Here is a 19,598-nt window from a genome sequence, read left to right on the forward strand (position 1 = left end):
CTCAGTCTCACTCTTGCAAATTTGTAACAACTTCAACTCAATTGACTTGAACTGAATTGAAAATTCGAATTGCCTGAATAGTTAGAGGTTAGTGTGTGTAACTTTCTTACATCTTCATTCATTTAAAATCAAAATTCCAACCACTGCAATTTTCATACAAAATTTTTTTTTTTTAGAAAAACCTGTTTTTGCTAACTTGGTCTCACGTTTGCAAATTTGTACCAACTCAAATGACTTGAATCGAGTTGAGATTAAAACTCAGTTTGCAAGACAAAGGCTCGAGATAAGATCGGGATTAGTGTTTGGTACCTATTTTTAGGATTGCCTTGGCATAAAATTAAACTCATTCATATTAGTATAAGTTTCTCATGAGATTAGGTTTTGGTTTCTGGCTTCTAAATGACTGCAGAGCCGAACCTGTTTGTGAGAACAAAAAGTCCACAGGTCACATCACTGTCATAAACTCAACACACCTTGTTACACACACAGTCAGAGCTCAGTAATTTCCTCATTTCATTTCCTAAGACTTACAGCCATCTGTACAGGTTTGAGGAATGACTTACAGAGTGACAAGGTGACAAATCTCAGGGTGTTAACAGACACGCACACACACACACACACACACACACAGTATGGAGATCAGGGTGTGATCTTGGCGGTAGAGACAGATTTGTTTGCACTTCCCTCCCCTCCATTAGTACAGTTTGCATGTGGTGGAAGACAGCCTTGCTGTGTCCACGTATAAGAAGAAGATTCCTTCTTCACAAGTCTGCGCTTTCACACCTTTTAGTCCTTTTCTTGAGTCTGAATCAGACAAAATCTGATACTTATGGCTTTGTTTGCTATTTGTTCTGGTCTGGTTTCACACTGCATATAATTAAATGAACAGAAAAAAGGAAAAAATGTTGACTGACACTCGTGTGGGGCTGAAAACGTCCTCGTAAATCTCTTTCAATCACTAGTCCGCAAAGGACTAGGTTAAATATTTTGTATGACTCATACAGTTTCTCTTTTTTATTCATCAAAATCTCCAGAACACATGGCATTTCTGCAGCACATTTTCTACAGCTTGCAGCTACAAAAAAAAAAAAATGCTGCCCACAGAATACACAGCATGTTTGAGTCACTTCCTGTAGATCGAGACCACGTCACTCAGATTCTCCCGGATGTGAGAGTGATTCACCTGCCTAGCGTAGTGGTGGCTCAGCGGTTAAGGCTCTGGGTTACTGAGCAGAAGGTCGGGTTGCCGAGCTGCCACTGTTGGGCCCTTGAGCAAGGCCCTTAACCCTCTCCGCTCCAGGGACACTGTGTCATGGCTGACCCTGTGCTCTGACCCCAGCTTCCTAACAAGTTGAGATATGCGAAGAAAAGAATTTCACTGTGCTGTAATGTATATGTGACAAATCAAGGCTTCTTCTTCTTCTTCTAAAGAACCGCATCGATGCGGAGAACACACCACCGTTCTCTTCAAACGGACTCAGACTAACCTTTCCAATTACTGATTCAGACCTTCTAATCTCTTCTACAGAGAACAAGTGATGAATCCACTAATCTCCGTTATGAGACTTTTCTAGCCGTTTCTTGTTTCTTGTGTCCATCTGCCTGTAGCATCTGTTTGGGTCAGGAAAGGCCAAACGGAACTGGCACAGTAAACGGGTTAGCCTTTCATGCCCCGGCAAATCAATGCTCTGCCCACCATTATTAAATCTGAGGACATGATCGTGAACCCAGTTGGACATTAAATACCAGCCGTCTGTTTCCTCCTTTCAGCACACAAATGCAGTTAGTGGCTAGCGCTTGCTCTCTCAGCACATGTTAGCGTCTGTGTTTACGGGTAAACGCAGGACCAGCGGGTTGCCATGGAGAGCACGGCTTCAGGGGGATAAAGTAAAGCAAGCTCACGTTTGCTTTGTTTTTTCTTGCCTCTTGTGCTCCGGGTCTTTCAAGTAGCCCTTGTATTTAACTGTTGTTTATGGCCTTATTGCTTTAAGACCCCACCCCCCTCATTTTCAAGGAGATTTTACTGATTAGAGTCTGGACTAGAGTTCTGAGGTCAAAAGTACCAGAGTAATAAAAAAATTGATTTATGTCTTAATTTTTTTTAAACAGCATATAATCATTTATCACAGTTTTCAAAATATTATTGCAATACTGCATTTAAAAGAAAACTATTATCACTAATATTAGTACTGGGTGACTCCAGAATGGTGGAATTTAACTTTTTTTTTTTCATTTTGTTTAAACATTGAATCTAAGAAAACACACGTTTAAGGAAAATGTGTTAATCCATCTTAGGCAACAATATCTCATACAAGGAAATGATTAGCTACATGTCAAAATGAGTGATATTTCTTCTAAAAACATTACATATTCAGAACATAATAAGTTCTGTTTTACCTTAATGACAAAGTCGTTATAAAATGTACAAAATGTATAAAACATTCAAAAATGTTATTTCAATGAACTGAATTATAGGATCGCTATTTCACAGAAGGATAGATTGTTTTTAAATTGGAGCAAAATAACGACCTTTAGAGGAGCCCTAATCTGAGACTTAATCTAAATACCACAGACGCTCTCCAAAAATGACTGACCCCAAACCCCGCCCACACTTCATTACTGTTACTACCAAACTACAAACTTTTGAAAAATGAAGGCCAGAGTTAACAAATTAAACTGTTACCACATGATAGATGTTGTATTATAGATCAGATTTGGGGATCTGGAAAAGTTTTAAGTAGAATCCAAAGACAAACAGATATTCAATACATAAATAATGTTCCAGAAAAACAACAACAACAACAATGACAACTCGGCTTGAGATAGCTAACCTAGCTAACTCAGGCCTACATGGTGGAAGTGGTATTAATGTAATAAAGTCAGGTTTTTTTTTTTTTTTTTTTTTTACAATTTTTACAACTTTATGCTAGGCTCAGACATCTAAAAATTTCCATCCATGGACTATTTGCTATGCACTCCACATTTAGCTGGTTACTTTCTCCACCTATGGGTGTAGCCAGATCCTTTACTATTGTATGGTTGTCCAGGTTAGATCCAGTCACTTTATTGGGGAATTAATTAATTCGGGCAAAATAATGATCTGCGTCCATAACAAATGGCGTATAACAAATACGACTTTTGCTTGCCGTATAACAAACTACAAAAAGGTCGTAGCTAACATAACACTGTGCTATATCTAATGAAGTGCACTAGCATTATGTATTAATTTTCATTATGTTATGCCTCCGAATAATGACTATTTTTAACGTAAAAAATGTTTGACTAGTTTTTGACGGCTCATCTGTTTGTTTGTTGGTTGTTTCAGTGGAGTCAGAGAATACTTCTCTTCCATGTTAGCTAGCTGAACTAGCTTGTTCCTGCATGCCGTCATGCGTGTTGGCAGTCCTTGCTGTTGGAAAGTGATGGAATACTCCTTCAGATTTCCCAGAGATGCTGTAGAGGAGGTTCTGTTATTATTTAAACCAGTATCACAGTGAGAAAGTGAGAGTTACTCAAAGTGAGAGTTACTCAAGTGTTGCATCACATGACATTCGCAACCACACTGACTAATATTATATAAAGATATAATGAAACGCACAATATCTCAAACAGGTGTATTGTGACATTTATCACAATGTTGACGTTATATGGTCATAATGCCCCGCCCTGTTGGGACGTACAGTGGAAAGCAAAAGAAAAAAAAAAAAGCAGCTTTGTGACTGAATGCTAATGTTCCTTATATGGAAATGGAATCACACCAAACGGTGAAGGTGAGATTTCACACACATCATTTTTTTTGGAGGCATGCCTCAGATTTTCTCAATACAGGTTTTTACTGCAAAAAAAACAGATTTAAAAGAGGATTAAAGTCAACTTAAAATCAATTTAACAGAGGATTCATGTGGGTTTATTTTATGAAGCTCTTTTCATGAAAGCATGAAAGCTCACAATAGTGTGTAAACATTCATGCAGAGAGAAACCGTGATGATACATAGCCCTCTCATACACACACACACACACACACACACACACACTACAACCTTTGTTCCTGAAAGCTGTTAGGTAGCTTTTGGCTTTCGCTTGATCTTCAGCAGCACACGGCCATCAAACAGAGACTGTTTGCTTTCAGGACTTTGGCCTTAAATAGTGCTATAAACTCCATGCATCAATGAGTCAGTAACATCAGCAGAGCTTCCAGATATGGTGGCGTGCAAAAGTTTGCATCCCCCATAGATTTGGAATGGAAAGTGTACCTGTAAACTAAATTAGCCAAAAAAAAAAAAAAGACAAAATGAACAGAAACAATTTGTGGGCCTCCAAGTGATTGGAGAATACTTATACCACGTTATACCACAGTGCTGTTGAATTCTGATTGGTCAGAAGGTGTTGATTAATTTTCTGTAACAGCAGCTCTGACAGTAGTGCAGCTGCAAATCACAGGTTTATATTAATGCACTTGTTCTAATACGTTATCGTTTCTATAGTAATAGCTCATTCACAGGGATTTGTACGGCGGACGCTCCAGATTAACGATTAGAAAACGTGTAATTGTTGATATGGTGAAGTTTTATGTGAGGAGATGTTTATGTAGCAATTGTGGAAGGAGTCTCCAGTGTCAGCACTTTCTAACAGTCTGAGGTAAAGATGTAACTTCAAGTTTTCAGGACAAAGTTTTTGTCTTATTATCTTCAAAAGAAAGTAAGGGAATGAGAATGAGAATAGGAACTAACTAGTTTCATGGACGTTCCACAACATGAAATGTAAGTATAACTGGATAAAAAGTACAACCGTTCTTTAATAAATAAAAAATATTGGCATTGTCAAATTGCTGTGGTATAAGAGGAGTAAAACACTTCAGTTCACTTCCTTATAGGAAAATAATCAACTTCGGAGGGCTAAAAGTAAATCTGCTTCATCACACCATCCTGTCGTTGATGATTTTCCTATAGCAGCATGACACAGAGTGTTTTATTCCTTACTTCAGGAAGGTAGATGTAAACTAACCAAACTTACTAAATATCTTTTTGGAATAAATATCATTTTATTTTTTCTTTGATTTTCTTTATTTCTTTTTTTCCACATATTACATACATGTACTCATTCTTCTTCAAACTCTCACTGAGAGATCTGAGATTTTGCATAAAGCAAAACAGCAAACTAACCAAACCCTTAAACAAAATGGTGGTTTGCACATGAACAGAAAACATTTCGGGGGATATTATGAATGGATTTCTAACTCAATTCAGCAGAATAACGAGTGAACTGGTGTTACTGTCCTGCAGCTGGACATGACCTGGACACGACAGAGTGTTTACACTGATAAGAGCGATGCTAGATTCATGTCAGGTTCATTGCAGACACGAGTTACATCATTCTGTCTCTCCTGTAGCTCATTTGAATTGCTGTGAAATGGAAATGAAGCCAGAACTGGAGTCAGTCATTGGTCACATGATCACAGTCTTTTCGTTAGGCCATCTAAATGTCATGCTACTGTATTTTCAACACTTACAGAACATACAGAAGTAAATCATATACGCATGTACGCTTCTTTAACTACCATTATGGCTGTAACTAGCTATGAGGACACTGAGGTCCTAAAATCGATTGTTTCGGAAGATTTTTTTATGATTTCTACAGGTATTGCGTAACCAGCAGGCACTTTGGGAGGAAAAAAAGCAGCTGCTCATCAGTTTTAGTTAAAATGTAGACACTAGTAAAGTTTACATGCGTGCATTCTTATTAATTACTGTACATAACACTGTAAGGAAAAACAAAGGAAATGGCCCATAAGGAATAGGTATAGGTTTCAATAAAAAGTTTAAGGAAGAATAGAGGGATAACATTAAAAATTAGGAATTGTAGTCCACACTTATTACTGTCTCCTGGATCTGGGTGTAGAGTTGTGGATTTGGATATGACAGCATGTTATGAAAGCTATTATGCATTTCAATATTTGCAAAATATACAGTGCACATACAGGAACGTAGCCAAGTCATTTATTCCAGGAACCAACAAGATATGCACCGAAACACATTTAAAATGATGATAATTACGCCTGAAGTTGACCAGTTTCTCCCTGTTTGACTCCCTGTTTCTGAAATAGTTTGCTTTGCTGCTGTAATTGTGAACACGAGTCCTGGACATGCATCAGTCTGATCACGTGTTGTTTACTCTTTCTTCCTTGTGAAGCTAATCAACCAAACACAATTATTAAACAACGCCGAGTGGACAATCCAGCTATTCTGACCGACTAATCCTTTTAGCTGCATAGCAAACCACTCTACACGTCCAGCAGAGTTTTAACATACAGCATAAAGCATATAAGGAGAATCACAGGTTTTATTTTAATGCGCTCATTCGAATTATATTATCATTTCTATAGTAACAGCTTATTCACAGGTACATAAAAGGGTACATTCCCAGATTTAAAAAATGTGTGTAACTCTTGATATGGTGATGTTTTTTTTGTAAAGAGACATTTAACATTTATGGAAGGAGTCTCCAGTGTCAGGGGTTCATAACAGTCAGAGGTAAAGCTGTAATTTTTCTTCAGGACACAGGAGTTTATGCTAACTTACACTAACTGGTTTTGTAGATGTTCTACCACATTAAATGTAACTATAAATGTAAAAATAGTATAATCGATGACAAATTGCTGTAGTATAAAAAGAATAAAGCATTCTAGGGCTTGCTGGTGTAGGAGAATAATCAAGGGGATGCAAACATTTAAAATGATATACTACTGCTTTTCCATTATTGGGGTCTTAACATGTATTATATGACTATTATGGTACTTGTGATGAAGAAACATTTGTGAAATTGTAAATATTTTGTTACAAATTACATAGAAATTCTTGATTTTTGTCGTAAAGGTGTACAAACTTTTGCACTCAACTGTCTATTTGTAACAATACAAATAATAATCTTGTTTGAGAAATATAATTTGATGAAATTGTGTTAACTGGTATTTAAAAACAGTCCTTAGTAGACTGTTTAGATTTTTTTTTCCTAGTTTGAATAATTTCCACAGTTAAATCTGAGATAAAACGAATCTTATCAACTCTTCTGGTGATTTCGGATCATTGATTGTTGAATAATATTTGATCTGATTGATCTTTCTCTCAGTTATGGAGATGTCTGAGTGCGTTTGAACGTCTGCCATGGCACTGAAGGAGCTTCCTGTACCTGGAGTTATAATTACTGCTGCTACTGCTGTGGTGCTCTGCGTCTTTGGTGAGTAAGGATAAAGATATCCTAGCTGAAGGATAAAGCTGTATAATAAAAATAAACATGGATTTAATTAATGTGTTATAATTAGACAAGTAGACATTTAGTATGTGTTATTGTGTGTTAGGTGGAGTCGGAGGCGAGCGGTCCACACTGCGGGTGAAACAGGGAGGTTCGGCGCTGCTGACTTGCCCCCTCAGTCCTCCTGCAGAAGTTTCCTCGGCTCCGCTGCACGTAGTCGAGTGGGTCCGTCGGGATTACGACATTCCCATCCTCATCAAGTTCGGAGCACATGCACCACGAGTGCACCCCAGATATGAAGGTGAGCTTCTCAGAATTGACTAGCATGACTAGCATAGCATTTGTCTTTGATAGAACGTGTGCTTGTGTGGAAATGTGTGCAGTGGATAGCGTGTTTTTTGGGCTACTTTAAAATGGCTGCCAAGATCTTGTTTTAAAGCAAATAGTCAGAATTAAACCTAATCCACTTCCACAAACATTGACTACAGCAAACAAAGGGGAAGTGTAAGATGAAAGGATGGAAATGGTGATTATGGAGTGGATAAAGTCTGTACCAGGCGAAGATAAAAGGGCACTGTGCATACTGTGAATGTGAAATGCGTGCGCACCACGGTGAACTTCATTCCTGAGCAAAAATTGAGATAAAAATGTGATTTTTGTGTGAGTTTCAGGACTTTTTGAAACGTAGTTGGGCTGGTAATTTTGCAGAGATCTGGCAGTGCTGTACAGATGGTAAGACTTTGGTCATTTGAATATTGTGTTGGTGTGGTTGAGTGGTGTTTTCAGTATTACACACTCTGTCCCATATCTAGGACTCTAATTTGTGTGCATTACTGAAGACACCACTCCAGAAGTTCATACTTTCCATAAGTTTGTGCCCCAATGATATACACTAATTTCTGAAGGATGGTTTCTTTAATATATATGATTTAGTTCAGAAATGTGAACGACCAGAGTCTTACCATCTGAGTGGATAATATGGATTATATTATGGATAATATAATACCATCTGCAGTTTGTTTATTTTTAATTTTATTATTTGTCTAAACCACTGCTTTTAATGCTATGTAACATAATACCCCCAACTACAAGGCTAATTGTAGACCTAAATGGGTTTTAGTGCTTTGGCAAAATCTCACAAAGCCAAAATTGCATACAAAGTAAATTCCTGAATGAAATAATGAATCAGAGAGCTTAGATTAGCCACTGAACTTAAATAAATACCCTGATATAGTTAGCTAATAAAGTTAAAGTTTGTAGAGATGCTTAGCAAGATAGCTAAAGTTTTTTTTGTGTGTAATACTTGATAACACGAACCCAATCCAAAATCAGTTACCCTTGGTAATATTAAAGCAATTAACTCAAATTGAATAAATAGCCTAGTCTAGCTAGCTAAGAAAGTGAATGTTTATAGAGATAATTAGCAAGATATCTTAGCTAAAATTCCTTTGTATAATAATTGATAACATGAACACAATTCAGTTACCCTTTTTAATATTAAAGCAATTAATTCAACTTAAATAAATAGCCTAGTCTAGTTAGCTAACATAGTTAGATAATGGTTGTGGAGATAATTAGCAAGATAGCTAAAGATTATTTAAGATCATGAATACCTACAAAGGCTGAAATGTATCATTTTAGATGTTAAAGCAGTTAACAGAACTTCAATAAATACACTCATCTAGCTAGCTAAGAAAGGTAGATAATGTTTGTAGAAATAATTAGCAAGGTATATTAGCTAAAATCTCTTTGTGTAGCAATTAATACTATGTACACAAGCTGAAATTAGTTACCCTCGGGAAGATTAATGCAAAATAGCCAAAGATTCTTTGAGATCACTAATACGAACACAGGGCAAATTTTTTCTTTGTAGACATTAAAGCAATTAACAGACCTTAAATAAATACCCTAATCTAGCTAGCTAATAAAGCTAGATAAAGTTTGTAGAGATAATTAGAAAGATATCCTACCTAAAGGTTCTTTGTGTAATGATTAATACTATGTACACAAGCTGAACTAAGTTACCCTCGGGAAGATTTAAATTAAATTAAACTTTTAAATAACTTTTACTGGCGGTTTACATATAAAAAGTCCCTCTGAAATGTGAATTAGCTCTAAGCAAGCCTCATTGTTATGACTTATTAAGTCTTGCAGTGCTCCTATAGCTGTTTTGCTAATCCCTACACCTTGTCGTCGTGTCACTCCCGAGTTGCTGTAACTGTACTCTTCCGTGTCCGACGGGACGTTCTCGCTTTTCCTCCATCTCATTACATCATTCTGCATTGTGTGCTCCGAGGCTGCAGCACAAAGAGTGTGTATGAATAGGATACCCGAATCAATAGGCTGCGAGCGGAGCTTGTCCTTAAAAGGGCACACAATGGCGCTAATGTGGAGGAGACGAATGGCCGCCGTGGTTACATGGGAGGCTGCAGGGTTTATAGCGCCATCGTGCCCCCTACCCAACTGGGGGGTTCGACCCTACGACCTTTCATTAGCTGAAAGAAAAATTTCATTAGCTGGCAGTGTAGCCGTGGGACGGTCTGCATCTGTCCATCGCTCTGTTTCCAGGACGATTCAGGAAGGAATGTTTGCTAACATGGCTAATAATCAATGGAGCCAGCATGCTAGTTTGTACAATGAAATTATTAGAGATTGTTAGCATATATAGCATTAGTTTATGTGTCATTGATGTTCCTTGTCTCTGGTTTCAAATGATTACATATGATTTTCATGTGAATTCCATTTCCTCAAACACGGAACAATCGCTTGCTGTTCAAAACCAACAGCCTTCCAATAGGAAGTGTCGATAAAGATTAAATTGTCTAGATTTCATCCAATTAAAGTGCACATGCTTCCTGTAATCTAAGATAGCCTAAATTCCTTTCTATTACAACACGGTTGAACTCAGAAGGTGTGGATTCAGTTTCTATAACCGCACAGCTCTGACAGCACGTCTCCAGCTGTGATACGAATGAGAGCTTTATATTAATGCAGGATTATTGAACATTTATGGAAGGAGTCTTCAGTGTCAGCACTTTGTAACACTTAGAGTTAAAGCCGTAACTTTTTTTCTGACATCTTCAGGAAGGAGGAGTTTACACTTTGTGGTTCCTTTGTCACTTTAAATTTAAAAGGGAAAAAGAGAGGAAAAAGAGAGGAAAGACAGGAATTAGTTTCACGGATATTTCACAACATTAATCACAAGTATAAATGGTAAAAAAAGGAACCAAAGTGCCATTCATTAACAAATGAAAACTTGTTTGTGATAAATTGTTGTGGTATAAGAGGAATAAAGCTCTTTGGGAGTGTGCTGTTATAGGAAAATAATCAACTTTGCCTGTCATGTTTTATTGCTTGTGCATAAATCAGTGTAATTTATATTAAAATTTATATTAACATTATACATTTTCTCTATTTTTGTGGAACCACATCACACAATTTATTATTTAATATTAATACTAGAGCGCTGTTGAATTCTCAAATCTGATTGGTTTAGAATAACAGCAGCCCTGTTTACAGCAGCTATAATATTAAGTTATAACAGGAAATAACTTGTTTCATGGATGTTCCACAACATTACATATAACTACAGACAAATATGACGTATTATTCTTTATTTAATCCAAATCGTAATAATTTGTAAGGAGTTGTTTTGTAAGAGGAGATACTGAGTGGTTTATTCCTCACTAAAGTAATGTATGGTCTACAAAATAGGTTTAGATTGTCTTGCAAAAGAACATAGTTGCGATTTTGTAGAAGGACTGGCAATAATCATGAGCGTAAAGAAGCACGCTGAGTGTATTTTCCCCCGAAAAATATCATATTCTAAAACTGTGAGCTCTCCTCAGCATGGGAAAGAGGCCTGGCTGGAAATTTACACTCGATAGTGTATTATTAACATTCCCTAACAAGGAAACTAAACACTTTCCTGATATAAAACAGGAGCAGAACAAAGATGTCTGGAAGGATTTAGGATTTGGCGTCTCCTCTAACACCGAGCTCACATTCTGTTTGAGCAACAACAAAAGATTTCGAGGGACTTTTCGCTCAGGTGGAGATGACTGCTAACTTCCAGGAGGGTGGGATGATGAGGAGGAGGAGGAGAAGCGTGGTGTCATTTACAAGCCCTCAGGTTATAAACCTCGTCTCAGGTGGTCTAGTGTTGCTCATTGTAGTGTATTAGTGTTACTCCAGAACTTGTAGGTTATGAAAGTAGAGTCCTTCGGGCTAAAACGGTCAAAATGCGACCGGTTTCACTTTATTTCAGGATGCGGCGTCGCATACCTGCTTTTGTAAAAAAAAAAAAAAAAAAAAAAAAAAAAACAGCAGTTATGTGCACAATGCTGGAGTTTATGCAGGAAGATTAGTTAGAAGGTGTTGATTAATTTTCTATAACAGCACGGCTTAAACAGGAGTCCGAACTGTAACGCAAATCACAGGTTTACATTAATACGCTATCGTTTCTATAGTAACAGCTCATTCACAGGGGCGTGTACGACGAGCGCTTCACATAAATGGATTAAAAAAATGTCTGTAATCCGTGATAAGGTGAAGTGTAATGCAAGGATATGTTTATGTAACATGTTTGGAAGGAGTCTCCAGTGTCAGGGCTTTGTAACAGTTTTCAGGACGCAGGAGTTTACACTTTGTGCTTTCTCAGGAACATGACAAGCTGAGTTTTTTCTTATTAACTACGAAAGAGAGATTGATGAAGGAGCGACTGTTTATAGCTGCTATAACGTAAGTGAGAACAGGAACGGACTTGCTTCATGGATGTTCTACAACATTAAATACACCTATACATGGATAAAATTCCTTCCATATTTCAGATTCTTCATTGTCCCTGCTCAGAGTATGTGATCATACCAGAATGTTGTGACATCAACAATAAATAAGATCATAAAAAAAAAAACTTCTTGAATGATTAACCTTCTCAAACAGTCCTGCTGTAAAAGCTAGCAGGTCACCTTTACAGCTCATCCAGTGAATTCACCAAAACAGGAAATGATGTTTTTACCGCGTCGTCGTGCAGTTTTGAAAAAGTGGCCGAGAGTGTGTTTAGTATACAGAGGAAATAGATGTGGGTGTTACAGAAAGACTGGTAGCTGACATGCAGATCGAAGAGATTGGTGTCTGATGTCACAAGTCAAAATAATCGGTACGAGACGAATGTAATCTAGTGCTGGCCTTCTCCGTACTCCACGTATGAAATTTAAACAGGGTGCTGAAACGCTAGTTTTTGCACCAAAGATCTGGAGCACATTGCCAATAAACCTTCAACAGACAGTCTAACTCAAAAAAAAAAAAAGAAAAGAAATAAATAATAATCTTTCTGACATTACCATTTAATTAGCGTTTATTATTTGCCTTGTACTAGCACATGCCTTTTACATTGCTTTTATATTATTTTATTCTTTTTTTACACTCATTTTTATGATACACGTAGATGTGTATTTTATAAAACCACACCCCTGTTGGATTCTCGATTCTGATTGGTTAGAAGGTGTTGATTAATTTTCTATAACAGCACGAGCCCGAGCAAATCACAGGTTTACACGCTCGGTCTAACACGCTATCGTTTCTATAGTAACGGCTCATTCACAGGGACGTGTACGATGAACATAAACGGATTAATGGATAAAAAAAGTGTTGATATGGTGAAATTTTCTGTAAGGAGATGTTTATTTATTATTTATGGAGGAATTTACGTGTTGCAGTTTCTCAGGAACATGACAAGCTGTTTTTTTTTTGTCCTTATTTCTTAGTTTTTTCTAAACTTTTTGATGATCATTATTTCCCTCTTTCATTTCTTTCTTCCTTTACTCCTTCCCCCTTGCTTCTTAGGTTTTCTTTCTTTCTTTCTTTCTCCGTTATTTCCTTCCTTCCTTTCTTTTCTTTAGTTTCCTTTTCCTCCTTTCTTCCTTCCTTCTTTAATTTTATTTCCTACATAACCTTTCTCTTTCTTTCTTTCTCCTACCTTACCCTCTCTTCTTCCTTCCTTCCTTCCTTCCTTCCTTCCTTCTTCTTTAGTTTCCTTTTCCTCCTTTCTTCCTTCCTTCTTTCATTTTGTTTCCTATATATTCTTTCTTTCTTTCTTTCTTTCTGTCTTTCTTTCTTTCTTTCTTTCTTTGTCTCCCCCCTTTTGCCCCCTTCTCCTTCCTTGCTTCTTTAGTTTTCCTTCCTTACTTCATTTTCTACTTTCTGTCAGTGCTGTTATTTATTGCATTTTGAAAAAATGATTGTCTATTTTTTTTGTCTATTTTTTTTTTATTTTGACTAATGTTTGTTTCTTTCTCTTTTTTTTTACTCCACACTGTAAAGCACTTTGAGCTGCATTTTAAATGTACAGATAGTGCTATATCTATTCCTAAGTTGGTTATAAGTTATACCTCCATACTGCTGTGTGTGTGTGTGTGTGTGTGTGTGTGTGTGTGTGTGTTATTTCCTGTCCATGCTGGTTCGCTTGGCTTGTCTGAACAATCGAAAGCCCACATTGTTCGTCTGTGAGTATACTCTAACAGTGCGGTTGTGGTCATTGTGCCCGAGGCTTAAGAAACACCCCCGGTGTATTATCCGTGGTTTCCCACCCAACCCCCACGTCTGGAGTGACCGAAGCCCTGCGTCACATCTCGCTCTCTTTTCACAGCCTGCCACTGAAGCCTCGACTCTTTTAACGTGCTATGATTCAAATTTCAAATGAAAACACGGCCTTTAAACAGAACAATGGCAGCAAAGCCGATGGATAATGTAGCGCAGGATGAAACTCTACCTGCTCGCTCCCGAGCTGAAACCTGAGAGTGTGTGCACGGGAAGCACTTGCCGAGGCAGAAGAGAGAAGAGGCGGTGGATTCCCCGTTTCAGACCCCCGGGCGGTGTGACAGAAGTTTTGCAGTAATGCATGGAGGGAGTTAGTTGGGGTTTGGGACAGAACTAATCGCTTTGACGCAGGAGATTAGCCATGAAACGCTTCAGCAGCACTGTGAACATGTGCACTGTTTGAAAACGTGCTGAAATATGGCCTGCGTTCGAAGATCTTCCAGTTCATCCTGCTTTGATCTTGTGACAGAACGAAGAAACGACGTTGCACTGGATGATTATTTAAGCTTCTCTCAGCGCACAGCGCGGCTGCAGTGTGTATGTGACACTAAACACTCTGCTCTGTATGAAATGTGCATCATAATAAAACTTCTTCCACACAAAATTACAAAAATCCTTCCTTCCCTCCTTCCTTCCTTGTTTCTTTAGTTTTCTTTCTTTCATTCTTCCTCCCTTCTTTCTTCCTTCATCCTTATTTTCCTTTCTTTCTTCCTTAGTTTTGTTCATTTCTTTCCTCCTTTTTTCCTTCCTTCATTGCTTCATTGGTTTTCACTTCTTTTCTTTCTTTCTTTCTTTCTTTCTTTTCCTTCCATCCTGTACCTTCCTTGCTTCTTGCTTTCTTTCATTCTTTTGTTTGTGTTTTCTTTCTTTCTTTCTTTCTTTCCTCTTCCTCCTCCCTGAAAAGTTTGTCTGTAAATGAGGAAAGTATTGTTGATTATGTAAGGGATATGTAAGGAAAACATCATGGGGCTTGCTGTTATAGGAAAATAATCAACAACAGAGTGGTGTGATGAAGCAGAAACACTATTACCCCTACAAAGTGTTTTATTCCTCTTATATCACAGCAATATGTCAACGATTACAATGACTTCTTATTACTACGTGCTTTTTATCCGTTTATGATTACATTTATTGTTGTGGAACGTCCAGTTTAGGTCCAGAGCTTTTGTGTGTTTAATGACATGCTTCGGGGTCACAGTGTCTCACACATACCCCTCCCCCTCCCCCGCCTTCCCGCTCCCCGGTACCCCGCCGCCACCATCCCCCTAAAGCCTTATAGAAATTTTTTAAATGATTTAAAAATCCACCTTTTTTCAGATATAAACAGGAAGTGAGTGTTGAAAACAGGAAGTGAGTTTTAGCTCTTTACTGTCTGTCATTTTAAACCCCCTGGATGCTCGAGTGACATAGCAACAGACTGAGTGTGTGTTTGTGCTGTGAGTTTGCAGCGTGCAGTGAAGTGTGTGTAATCGCTCAGCAACGCAGTGTGAGTGTGTGTGTGTGTGTGTGTGCTCTTTTGAAGTGGTTTCCTACTGAATGAGGAAGCAGGTGGACACACAGTTGATGTCTTTGAAAACTTTTTTACTTTGTTGACTTTGCGTGAAGACTTTTACTGAGCTTTAACCACATCGCTAAACTTTTACCTTTACTGCCACGTCACAGAGGGTTCATCTCTCTCTCTCTCTCTCTCTCTCTCTCTCTCTCTCTCACACACACACACCCATCTGATGACTGACGTTTCTAAATATCTGTGTTTTTCCCTCGTCACGTTCTCAGTGCGGTTGGTAGGTGAGTAATCCTGCTCTTAAGCCACTGCCTCGTTCATGTGATTTTAATCCTCGTCTCCATGGCAACTACATTCAAATCTCGACCACAGCTGCAGGTCCTTGCACTGCATTTAACTCAGGATCACTGTCCGAGTCCGTGTGTGTGTGTGTGTGTGTGTGTGTGTGTGTTTATATAGAGACGGGGCAGTTTGATCAGTGTTATCCTCTAACCTCTCACTTCCTGGAGCTTTTACCCCGGTGCTGTAGACGAGTGAAGTGAAGTAAACAGGCGTGTAGCGGCGCTCTGGGCTGCTCCTGTTGTCACAGCTTGGACTCCATGGTGCATTTTGGTCCTCAGGGGAGTGGGTTAATGATTAGCGTCAGCACCTAGCATAAAAAAAACCTCTGGCACGGCACACACGAGGTACAGCTTTAACACAGAGACGCTGTCCTGATTGACTTCTTCACCACACTGAGTAAAAGAGTTACAGGAAAGGAAGTGAATCAACAATATAAACAAACTTACTGTTCCCACCCCGGTGCTGATTAGTTCCCTATAACAGCACAAGTGTTTTATTCCACTTATACCACAGCAATTTAGCCATAATTACCATTTTTATGGATAAAAGTATGACACATTATACTTTTTATCCATTTATTGTTACATTTAATGTTGTGGAACATCCAAGAAACATCTTAGTTCCTGTTCTCATTTATATTTTCGCTCGTCATCCTTTCCTACTATCATCATTCCTTTCTTTTTCTTTCTTTCTTTCTTTCTTTCTTTCTTTCTTTCTCTACAGCAAAGTGTAAACTCCTCTGTCCTGAAGATGTTCAAAAACTTAAAGTTACAGCTTTTCCTCTGACTGTTACAAAGCACTGACACTGGAGACTCCTTCCATAAATGTTCAATAAAAATCTCCTTACAGAAAACTTCACCATATCAACGATTACACACGTTTTTAAATCCTTTAAAGTGGAGTGTCCACCATCACATTCCCTGTCGATGAGCTGTTACTATAGAAATGATAACAAGTGCATTAATATAAACGTGTGATTTGTAGCTGCACTACTGTCAGAGCTGCCGTTATAGAAAATTAATCAACGCCTGATGACCAATCAGTGCTGAGAATTCATTATCGCTGTGCTGTAAACAGATTTAATGCAGCATTTCTGATGCACCTGAGCATTAAACCTGAATCAACTGCAGCAAAGTGGACGAAAATCCACAAGGTGCACTGAGAGGTTTTAGAGAAGTGAGCTTTTCTCTTCACTTTAGACCTGTTTAAAGGACGAGGGAATAAAAGAGGCATTGAAAAGTTGCTTTCAATGAAAGAAATAGGAGAGAGAGAGAGAGAGAGAGAGAGAGAGAGAGAGAGAGAAAACGAGAGGAGTGAGTCAGCGAGCACGGACACTCCAGGGTGTAGTCACCTGGCAACTGTGAGATTGAATTTCAGAGCCTGCAGAAGTTTGCCTGTATGTGCGGCTGTGTGTGTGTGTGTGTGTGTGTGTGTGTGTGTGTGTGGGTGGGTGTGTTTTGAAATGAGAAACTTGCACATGAGGTTTGTTGCTTTGCTTTTATGTGGCGAGTCATAAACCAGTGATGATGATAAAGAATGTATTTGATCTAATAGACCTCAGTAATGAGAAGCACACGGCATTGTGTTTACTGTCTCACCTCAGATAACACACAACGCCTTTAAGCAGCTCACTTTTTCCAGCACATCTGATGTCTCATCTTTAAAGGAATAGTTTGGCCAAAAATCAAATGTACACAATGCTACTCTGATGCTAAATATAGCTGCTCAGTCAGGGTGTGTTGAGAGTTTGAAGCTTGATTCTGTGGTTTTGCACCGGAGATACGAGGTTAATTTCGCTAACAGGCTAAGACAAGATTGTTGCTTCTTTCTTGTTTTGTTCCTTCTTTCCTTTTCTTCTTCTTTCCGTCCTTCATTTCCAAAATTCTTTTCCTCCTTTAATTCTCTTCTACCTTCCATTGCTTCTTACCATAAATTAATTCCCTTTCTTCCTTCCTTCAGTGCTTTCTTTGCTTTTTCCTGTTTTCTTGTCTTTCTTATTTGTTATTTGTTATTTCTTATTTGTATTTCTTTTCTTATTTCATATTTCATATTTCTTTTCTACCTTCCTTCCTTTCCTTGTTCCTTCCTTTTTTCCTCCCTTCTTTCCCTAAATTAATTCCCTTCCTTCAGTCTATTCTTTGCTTCTTTCCTTCCTTCCTTCCTGAAGATTACTTTCCTTCCCTTCCTTCTCTTCCTCCTTCCTTCCCTTTCTCCTTATCCTAAATTAATTCCCTTTCTTCCTTTCTTTATTCGTTCTTTTCTTCTTTCTCTAAGTAATTTCCCCCTCCTTCCTTCTCTTCCTCCTTCCTTCCTTCCTTCCTTCCTTCCTTCCTTCCTTTCTTTCATTTGCCACTTTCTGACTGAATATTTTGGATAAGGGGAAGATTAAACTTTTCCTTTAAAAGTGCAAACAGATTAAAAACAGTATTTTTGCTCTTAGGCTAAGTGAGTTCTAGCTTCCTAATAAGGTTCTCTGAAAGAGAAAGCCTCTGTTTCCGGGTCATAAAAATGTTTCCCCCAAAGAACCTCCAGTGTGCTAGATAGCAAGTAGTTTTCTTAGAGAGTGTGATGAGGGATCTACTGTAACAGTTGTGTAATGCATGTTTTAATGAGCGGGAATCTTTTCCAGGTCGGGTGTCTCTCGCCAAGGGGACGGCTCTGAGGGTGGAGGGTCTCGTCGTGGACGACGAAGGCTGGTACGAGTGTCGCATCCTTCTGCTGGATAAATCCTCAGAGGAGACACGTAACGGCAGCTGGGTGCTGCTCTCGGTCACAGGTGAGCGAAGAAATAAAACAGAACTGCAGAAATGTATAGTAATAAATAATTGCTTATATGAAGCTGGAGTTGTGTTGTGGTATTTTCTACCTTCCAGCTGCTGAAGCGCTGGACTGCAGCTCGGTCCTGACACACAATAGCATTGTGTCATTATTACAAAGCTTTTGTTATCACACATACACACACACCCATGTTAAAAAATGAATGGATACTTCTTCCTCACACTGTGCACCTGTTGCCTGGCTGTGCTCCGGCGATCTCAGAGAGAACCACGGCTTAGATATTCCTGCTCTGTTCCTCAAAGATACGCAGATAGTAAATGAGTGCTGGATCATGCTTAACACTTTCATCCTGCCTACATACCGCCGTGCAAAGATAGTGATCAACTCAAAAACTCCAGCGAAAAAAAAAAAAAGAAAAACTATTTAGAATTTCATTCAATTTTGATATTACAGTTTTTGATACTGACAATGCCCCTGTGCACTGCGCAACCAACACTTCTGTGTTTACAAACGCGGATGCTTAAGCAGCATGTACGCTACATTGCCATATATGTGGACACCTGACCATCACACCCATATGTGCTTGCTGAACATCCCATTATAGATTTATTCCCTCTTTGCTCTTATAGTAAGCTCCACTCCTCTGGGAAGGTTTTCCACTAGATGTTGGAGCGTGGCTGTGGGGATTTGTGTTCAATCAGCTACAAGAGCATTAGTGAGGTCAGGCGCTGATGTTGAATGAGGAGGTCTGGGGTTCAGTCGGTGTTCCAGTTCATCCCAAAGTCAGCGTTCAGTGGGGTTGAGGTCAGGGCTCTGTGCAGGACACTCGAGTTCTTCCACTCCAACCTTCACACACCATGTCTTCATGGAGCTCGCTTTGTGCACAGGGGCATTGTCATGCTGGAACAGGTTTGAGCCTCTTAGTTCCAGTGAAGGGAAACTGTAATGCCACAGCATACATTCTATACATTTGTGACATTCTGTACAATTGTGTGTTTCCAGCTTTGTGGCAGTTGTAACAGTTTGTGTTAGTTCTTCATTAGTTTGCCCACTTACACCCTGGCTGTGAATCATTGCAAAATCTTATCAAGCTTTTTTAAAATTGTTAAGTCTGAGCTTTTTTTCCCTG

At 38.6% G+C, this 19,598-nt stretch overlaps 1 protein-coding gene across 2 annotated transcripts in view; it reads left to right on the plus strand.

The window, feature by feature from the left end:
- Nucleotides 1-19,598, plus strand: part of igsf9a (immunoglobulin superfamily, member 9a) — a 48,260-nt gene that overhangs the window by 4,587 nt on the left and 24,075 nt on the right. For both annotated transcript variants that reach the window (XM_026942709.3, XM_026942708.3), the window contains exons 2-4: nucleotides 7,126-7,233; nucleotides 7,355-7,549; nucleotides 18,321-18,467. In XM_026942709.3, the coding sequence (XP_026798510.3) occupies nucleotides 7,161-7,233; nucleotides 7,355-7,549; nucleotides 18,321-18,467 (415 nt within the window). In that variant the 5' untranslated portion in view covers nucleotides 7,126-7,160. The remainder of the gene's footprint in view (nucleotides 1-7,125; nucleotides 7,234-7,354; nucleotides 7,550-18,320; nucleotides 18,468-19,598) is intronic.

This window comes from Pangasianodon hypophthalmus, chromosome 17 (genome assembly GCF_027358585.1).
Source record: "Pangasianodon hypophthalmus isolate fPanHyp1 chromosome 17, fPanHyp1.pri, whole genome shotgun sequence".
NCBI classification, from domain to species: Eukaryota; Metazoa; Chordata; class Actinopteri; order Siluriformes; family Pangasiidae; genus Pangasianodon; species Pangasianodon hypophthalmus.